This window comes from Etheostoma spectabile, chromosome 3, assembly GCF_008692095.1.
Source record: "Etheostoma spectabile isolate EspeVRDwgs_2016 chromosome 3, UIUC_Espe_1.0, whole genome shotgun sequence".
NCBI lineage: Eukaryota > Metazoa > Chordata > Actinopteri > Perciformes > Percidae > Etheostoma > Etheostoma spectabile.
The window spans coordinates 4474700-4483649 of NC_045735.1; the positions used below are offsets into that span (position 1 = coordinate 4474700).

Here is an 8950-nt window from a genome sequence, read left to right on the forward strand (position 1 = left end):
AACCATGAACTCAAGGTAGAGGGTTGATTTACACTGCACAGACCGTGGTCAAAAAGACAGAGAGGGAGTGAGTACCCAGGGCTGTTAAGAATGAACAGCTGGGGATCCGGGGAGGGGCCATAGTCATTTTTATCAAAGCCCAAGAATGTCTCTGGTTAGGGAAATAGATTACTTTGGGCTTAAATGATGGTATGGGATAGCAAAATGGACCAGACTACTGATGAAATCCGCGCCAAGGCGGCGACATTCTTTATCCACGGTCAGCATGAAGACATCCCTAATTACTTAGCTTCCTCTTACGGTTGGTGTGTATGATGGAAATTACTCTCAGTGCCCTACAGCACTGTGCCTCTGGAGATGAATGAACCAGAGATAGCGAGTAAGTAGTAATGTAGTCTGATTTGTAGTAGATTGTAGATATCTCTACACTAGGATGTAATAGCATGTGCTAGCAATTAATTGAATATAAAAGATTTATGGCATGCAATAAAGATTCTGAACACTACCAAAACACTTGGTACTGGTTTAAAGGCACTAGGGGGTAGGATGTGTGGTGTGTGTGTGGGGGGGGGGGGGGGGGCGGGGGGGTTATAAGCGAAATGTTCATTAACCAGTTTTATCCTCGACTTGGTATGAGCTGTTAAAAACAGATCACAATGAGAGTGTCCTCAAGCCCAATTGATGTACTACCTTCAAAATTTTTACTAAAGTGTAGATTCGTGGGGCCCCATGTGATCAAAATTTTTAACAGCTCCCTATCTACTGTTGTGTCCCGATATTTAATAACGTTGGGTGAACCCACTTTTAAAGAAACCTGGGTTAGGATCCATCTCTCCCAATCAATTTTAGGACCAATTTCAAACTGGCCTTCATTGGCAAAGATTTAGGAAAGAACTGTGTCAAACAGCTGCCTACATGTACTGGGAAAATAACAAAATAGTTGAAAATAATTTCAGTTGGTGTAGGAAAGTACCATGCACCGAGACTGCCCTGCTTAAAGGCACCCAATGACCTTTTAATGTATGCTGCTTGAAGGCATGGCTCTGTCCTGTACTTCTGGACCTCGTGATGCTTTGACCAACCATTGATCACAGCATCGTTAGAACAGTACTGAGGAACTGGGTGGGGGGCTCGATGGTACTGCTATAGAATAGGTTTTAATTCATAAATGACAAATAGGAAGTTTTTGCGTGGCGTAAACACTATTGTCTCCTCGTCAGTCCAGTTAAATATGGTGTGCTCAGGGGCTGTCTTAGGGACCATTTGGTTTACTTGTATTCTGCTCCACTTGGACATATTATTCCATTAAAAATGGACATTTCTTTTAATTTATGCTGATGGAAAACAAATCTATTACCTGTCAGGATCCTCAGACCCGAATGCTGAGTTCACTTAACACGCCTGGGTGAAGTTAAACAATGGAGGTCAAATAATTTCTCCAGCGGAACTCAGACAAAACAGAAATCCTAGTCATCGGGTCTCAGCAACATGGCAAGCCAAATACTGCCATCGGGGGTCGTAGTAGTAAATACATAAGCCCGTGGCAAAGAACCCGCGGTGTTTGGTTGATAGTCAAATATTTTGAGCAGCAATCACAAACTTGTTTCAAGCATGTTTTATCAACTTAGAAATTATAGCAAAAAAATGCGACTTGTAAACTTTAAAGAACTCGGGCCGGACCCTTTAAAGCCTTTCATCTCCTCACGCCGGAGATTGCAATTAGCCTGTCCTGTTTAACTCAAAAATCTATGATCGACTCAGGACTGTCAGAACACCCCCCTTCAGCTGCCAGGCTTTTAAACCAGACACAAAGGAAGATGACACATTACTCCTGTTTAGCTTCATGGACTGGCGCCCAGTATGTTTTAGAATTGACTTTAAAAGTTCATTGATCACTTTTCAAGCTCTTCATGGCTTCGGCATGTTATATCTCTGACCTTTAGAGTACCATATACAGCAGCACGCACTGAGATCTCGGCCGAGGTTGCTATCTGTTCCGAGTTCTCGAATGAAAAACTAAAGGGGGACAGAGCGTTTGCTGTCAGGGCCCTGAGGCTCTGGAACAGCATGCCTGTGAGGACTCAGGTAGCTGCGTCATGTGACCTCTTTTAAGTCGCTTCTTAAACATACTTGTTATAGGAGAGCCTTTCCGTCTATTGGATTTATTTGTACCCTCTTTTTTAATTGTATTTTACAAATTGGATTCTAACTGTATTGCAGTATTAATGTCTTTGCTGTGTATTTGGGACTGTTAAAGCACTTTGTAATTGTTTTGCAAAAGGTGCTTACAACTAAAGATTATTATTATGTTATTATTAGTGTATACATCACCTGATGCAGAAATTGGTGTTTTTGGGCCTTGATTAGACTGAGCCCTTCATATTACAATTAGGAGCAGGTCACACTTTCACGGAGCTCCGCCATGTTGACACCGAATATTTGTCAAGTACGCAGAACAACAAAACCACTGCTTTAAGAAGAGAGCGCATTAATGCTTTTACAGTATGAAGTGAAGGCCACTCTAGGTCTTCTTAACCACTTGGACAGAAGGGGGTTAAACCTGGAGTGTGATCAGTTCACGCTGATGCCACAACATAGTATGTGAAAACATTAGTTGTGTGAGTACAGGACGAAACCCCCAGTATTACTGTAGGTGAATGGAAGTGAAAAAATAGGTAGAAAAGTTTTTTTTCAAAAAATTGAGCAAGGGCATTTAATAGGTCGAATTTAATTGAAGGCAAACCCACGGTAGCTATCTTCCCCATATTCATTTTTCTCGTATTATTATATGATGACTTCAAAGGTTTCCATGTAATGTTAGTCTTTTTTAAAATATTTCTGTTGGTGTTAGTATTGTATGCCTCATTTGACAGCAATGTACATTTGTGGGTAGTGTTTATTTAGTTCTGTCGCGCATAAGTTGTTGTTTCCTCCTTTCATTCAGACTAGTCAGCACTGGTGAAAACCTTAGTAAAAACTAGTGTGGCGGTTAGTTTTCATCTGTGCCTCAGTTTTTTTTCTACAGCTCACTTGCTGCTGTTTGTGTGATTGACTACGGCGAGAACAGGGACAGTGTGTTACACTTTTGCATTAAGCACTTACATCAAAAACAATTTACACTGGAATATCCATTTCTTATTCGGTCTATTTATAACTTCCATATGTCAAATACTGACACAATGTGTTTAGGTGGGTTGTAGAAATGGGTATGTAATTCACTCTATCACCGGTACAACCAGGGAGGTTAACAAAGTCAGGTTGTAACGGTCTAAAATATCTAATGATCAATCATCTACTCAAATGGAATATATTATGTATTAGTCGTGTTTTGTGACATTCATTTCATGTTTTTTAAGTAAGATTACTGTTTTTAATACAAAGTGACAAAAAAGAGGTGACGGTCAAATGATAAATACAAGAAATTGATTCAATGGGTTGAACAAACAAGTTAACTTGAAACATTTCAAACAACCGGAGAGGGAGGGGTGGGGGGAGGGAAGTTGAAGGCATTCACATTTAATCCTCCCCCCCACAATTAATGAAATATTACGCAGGTTTTTTTGGTGATACTGGGACAGTTGTCAGACTGTAACCCATATTTCATCTTCATGTGAGCTAGCTTGACTGATAGTTAGACGTAGACAGACTATATTGTCATTTAACGCTGCCATTATAAATACAGCTTGAGCGATATTGCGTTGCAGGCTGGAAAAAGCAAAGAACAGAAGACAAGTAAAAAAAGAATACAGTTAGCAATAGAAGTAGGGGCAATATAACGTATGTTGCAGAATGATTATAAGTGACTAGACTAGTGGCACTTTCAGTAGCAAACCTCATGAAGGACATTGGATCTCAAACAGCATCCCAAAAAGTAATCAAAGAAAAAAAATATTTGTACTCCAAAAACAAACTTGTGTAGATGACGACGTCAGAGTTTCAAAATTGGTCCGTTTTTAGACAAGATGGCGGGACACTAACGTCATTCACTCAGGTGTTCTGATGGGAGAATAAAGTGTACAACACTCCTCCTGTTACACCTGTCCCTGGTATCCTAGGAAGTCGTTTGTTTCCCTCTTATATAGGAATTGGTACCCGTGCAGCAAAATGTGTTCTTTCATCGGTTTAGGGATTCTGCGCGCATGGACCTGTTGTGAATGCTAGTCGTTGTCGACCTCAAGGATCCATCACGTGAACCTCAGCACACACTACACCACCGCTTCGCTCTAAGTCTTCACCCTGCAGGGACCATGGAGACCCGGTGCCGACCGACGGCACACCCTCAGAACTGTTGCTCACAGAAGGTGATCACCCTACAGGCATCATTCTGGCTTCATTACTGTGACAACAAGCGTTACCCTGTGCCTTTTGTCATCTTTGTGGATGACGTGTTTTTAGATGGTTCCTCCACTGGCTCAGCAGCAACAGAAACTCCAGCCCTCTGTCTGTGGAGTCGACTCTCATAGTGGTGCTGCTGTGCTAACTCAGTGCCTATCCGCATGCTAGAGACCTGGGCTACGCCAGCAGACGTTAGAGGAGGTTGTGTGACTAAGCGCAGAACTACTATCGGATGATGTCTGCTTCACACAGGCACATGTACCTAAACAGGGTTAAGATGGGACTTTGAATGTAACAATAATCCTCTCGGGAACAAATAAAGCTGACAAAGTTATGTAATATGGCTTAGCTGTGCACTTAAGCATTTGTCTGACGCCGTTATCCCAAAACAACAAAAACAAATAGCGTGGAAAAGAAAAACTAGAACTTATGTGTGTTTGTGACACGCTTTTTCTGCTTCGTCACTTCAGGTTTCTTTTAAATCGTGACATTGAGTTTATGAGGTGTTGGAACATTTTCTCACTTAAGGACCGTTCGTTTTTAATAAAGAGGATCTTTTAGTCCAAATAGACATGACTCCTCCGTACAGAAATACATGTTTGTTATGCTCCGACAAAATGATTGGAAAAAAGCCATGACCCACCCGACAATGTATGTGATGCTTCTTTCTGGTGTGCATCTTGGCAACGAGTACAGATAGCCCATTGTTTTTCACAACCATAACACAACAACTTAACCTAACCTCTGACTGCTCATCGTAACACCTCACACTCACTGTTTAGGGTGCCATTCAGAGATTTCTCACCAAACACGTTGGGGAAACGCAATATAGCTATGAGACCTACATAGACACTTCTGCATTACTTCAAAATATAAGCTACTCCTTAGTAAATTAGTGATCATACATGAAAGTAAAAACGATAAAACACTGAGACCATTTAAACCAAGCCCACTGGCTAATACCCCATTATGACAAGCTGGCCTGCCCAATCACTCAAACAAACAGAGAAATTTCCAAGTTGACCAAACAACCAAACAAGCACCGTGAAATGTTTTCTTTGTTTTCAGAAAAACAGTTCTGTGACCCTCCCCCTAGGGACTAAAGAACGTTTGGGTAGCCCTCACATCAACAAAGAAGAAAAAGACAGGACCTACCCCTATTTTACGCCAAGTGGTTTATTCCGTAAATACAAACAAATCCCGTAAAAAAAATAGTAAAGCCTGAGTTTATTCTTTCAAATATTTTAACGGGAAACTCACATTAATTGAGACATGCATAGTAACTCCACAGGCAGCAAAAATTTATGACTCTACATATGAACGTTGAGGTTGTAAACAAAAGAACCTTACAGTTGTATAAATGTAAGCACAAGTATTAGGTATTCTTTGTTGGTGTTGAAGGACACACGTGTGGCTCTTCAAGGCTCTGGCTCTCTACTCCACTATGGTGTTCAGGCCAGGGGTTAAAGCAAGTGGCGGTCCAGTCTCAAGTGGCAGCTGATGTTGATGTAAATCAGTTACAACAAATGCTTACCAGGGAGAAGAATCTGCAGGGCGTGCAGGCACGTCACAATGCCTGGAGGTTGAAGGGGACCGGGCATGGTGCTGCAATAAAGGTCAGTGGGTATGTAACATGAACCACCAATCTGAGCTTTATACTGTACATTTAACCATTTTGCGCGAGGAAAACGCGATTTTTTTTTCACTTTCATGTTGCATGATTGATTGATTGTCATTTTTAATGACTCTAACGTGGGCCCATCACCCCCAACAGATACATGGGACACCAACACAACATAACTTATTTCCCTTAGGGCAGTTCCTGTCAAGTCCACACACAACATTATCACTTTCCACCAAACAAATAACAAATAAACCGCCACGAGGTACCACAAACTCAGTGCAACCCATACGTTGTCCAACTAACGCCACAAACCACTCATACACAAAAAAAGACTAAAAAATATATTTAGTGTTCCTTTCCTTTGTTTACATCTAGCTCGATTTCTCTTGTCTATAACATCCCACTCCTATGTTCGTTCCACTTCGTCCGCTGGGTTGACACAACCAGAAGTGCCGACCTGACCCAGGAAAAGAACCAAAGTCCATCTGTAAACAACCATCCCCTGTAGTATCAACACGCATCACGAATAATTGCCAGGAAGTGTTTGAACTATCATGTTAGATGAGTGCGTGTGGATGGGCAGGATATTACAAACTTGGCGCTAAAAACTCAAACTCTAACAAACGGTACATGGAGCCCATCCAAAGACCAGATTGACATCATATTTTTAGTACTTGCATTGAGATATAGTGGAAAGGAGCCCAGTACACAATGGTTCTCCTGGATTCAAAATGCTCTACTGGAATAGTGCCAGACCCAGTCTCTTGAACCTGGTGTGTAGTGATTCCAGTAACCTTAAACGGTAGTAAGTTGTCAGTTGTTGTCATGAAACCCAGTGATTAATGTCTCCTCACAGCTCAAAGGTGCCAGGCTGGTAAAAGGAGGATCGTGTTCTGGTGTACATACGGGAGGTGAGAGGGATTTAAAGTGACAACCAAGAGATGATTCTCTCCAGATTTGTTACTGAACATGTTGTCTATTTTTCTTCCAACAGTTAACGAAGGACATAGTCATCAACCACAGCCTAACGCTCATACAGGAGTACCAAGTACAGAACCTGAAGCCAGCCGTGGTCAAGCTCTACGACTACTACCAGCCAAGTAAATCAGTCCTCTCTAAACCTCATTCACAGAAGTCATACCACACACTGCTCTGTGGTATCTGCACACCAACCTGAACAGTTATCAGAATAATAATTTATAGTAGTCTGTTAAAGGTGCTGTAGGTAGAATTGTGAAGATCCAGGACATAGCCTGGCCCTTATTTGAGGATCTGAACAGGGAGCTGTGAATTATTGCAAATCACACTACACGCTGTAGTTGGAGCCATTTTTCTGTTTAAATTACCTTTCTAATGTAGTTCTACTCAAAGTTTCAGCAAATATGAGAGAAAATTAGTTTTATAATTCTTAGGCCTACCTACTGCATCTTTAATATGATAAACTATTGAACACATGATGTAAGTTTGACTCATTTTCTCCTTTTTTTCCCTCAAGGTGACCAGTCTGATAGAGAATACATCTACCCTTGTGTTGCAGGTAACCCACTGTAATAACATACAAAAGCACTATAAATGCAAATTGGAATTGTTTAAAAGATTATAAAATTGCAATTTTCTAACCTAAAACCAAACTAAGCATACAACTAGTGTCGACAGTGAAACCCAGCTCACACCAAAGATTTGCAGGAAAGATTTTAGAAGGTTGCAGCAGTCTGATGGTGATGCCTGCAACATTGGCTGGTTTTAGAACGTAAGGCATGTTACGTGGTGTTTGAACAGCCAATTAGCTTGTAGCAAAGTCAGCTAGTTAAGTCAGTCAAACTCATACGCTAACATCAAAACCCACCCAGAGAGGTACGGTGGCTGAGAATGGACATTACGAGTAAAGCCACAATTCTGAATAGAGCCCCTAGCACCAAGCATGCATTACATCTCCCCCTCTTCAGAGAAGGACATACTGCAATTATAGATAATGTGAAAGCATTCTATAACCAGGCTAACATTAGCACAAACCTGAAATTAAGCCACCAATTCAATATTATATTGGCACATTAACACTGGAAAGAAAGTGTGCAACTTAACTTGTTGCTAATAAACCTTACAGTAGATTGACTTAAAGTAAGTCACAGAACAGCTCAACTACTCTCTAAACTTTACAAAGAAACAGTCACAAATCCAGTCTTTTTCACCACCTTGCCTTATTGGGTGGTGTATGACCTGGAAGGACGAACTTGGCCAGAGTCTAGGAGATTTCCAACAGATGAAGGCAACACTTTACTAGGGGAGACGCCTCTTGGTTAGAAGCAGCCTCAGCTGAGTCAGTCCAGGGCTCATTATTCGAGAAGTGAAGTGACTGATTTGCTACTGCTGAGCTCTTGCGAAGATGCTGACTGTTACGACAAAGCTCTTTGCTGCCAAAGTCCACAACGTACGTACTGGGTGCACTGTGTTTCTCAACAACAGTTGCTGGGGACCACCTTGATTTCCCAGGGTACGGTTCCACTCTGACCTCCTGTCCAGGTGTTAGTGGCGGGCGTTGTTTAGATGAACTATGCTATTGTGGACCATTGTGCGTTCTCAGCACAGCGGGAATGCCATGTCTGCACTTTCAATGTTTCACTTATACTTCAATGCCCTTTGAGTAGTAGTAAACAAGCACTAATAATAAATTTACCTATGTTAAAATATGCAATAATTAAGGAAAGCAAGTGACAAGTCCATAGAGAGCTGAAGTCACGCCCTTCCGGTGGACCTCATGGGACTTTAATTTGGAAAAGAAATATGAACGGTAGTGAACAGGGAGAGGCAAATTTATTTGTTGATCCCATTTGAATTGAGCCATGGATTACAAATATGATGTTCAGGGTTTGTAATCCATGGCTCAATTCAAACGGGATCAAAAATGTCTGTTATGTTATGAGGGGGCGACTTCTAACTCAGCTGGTAGAACGTGCACCCCATGTAGGCCGAGTCCGTGGCAGTGGCCGGCGT

General features: G+C 41.5%; 1 protein-coding gene across 1 annotated transcript in view; it reads left to right on the plus strand.

The window, feature by feature from the left end:
* Positions 1-8950, plus strand: part of LOC116680803 (pregnancy zone protein) — a 34310-nt gene that overhangs the window by 24787 nt on the left and 573 nt on the right. The window contains exons 20-22 of the mRNA XM_032509533.1: positions 6836-6870; positions 6954-7059; positions 7455-7496. Of these exons, the coding sequence (XP_032365424.1) occupies positions 6836-6870; positions 6954-7059; positions 7455-7496 (183 nt within the window). The remainder of the gene's footprint in view (positions 1-6835; positions 6871-6953; positions 7060-7454; positions 7497-8950) is intronic.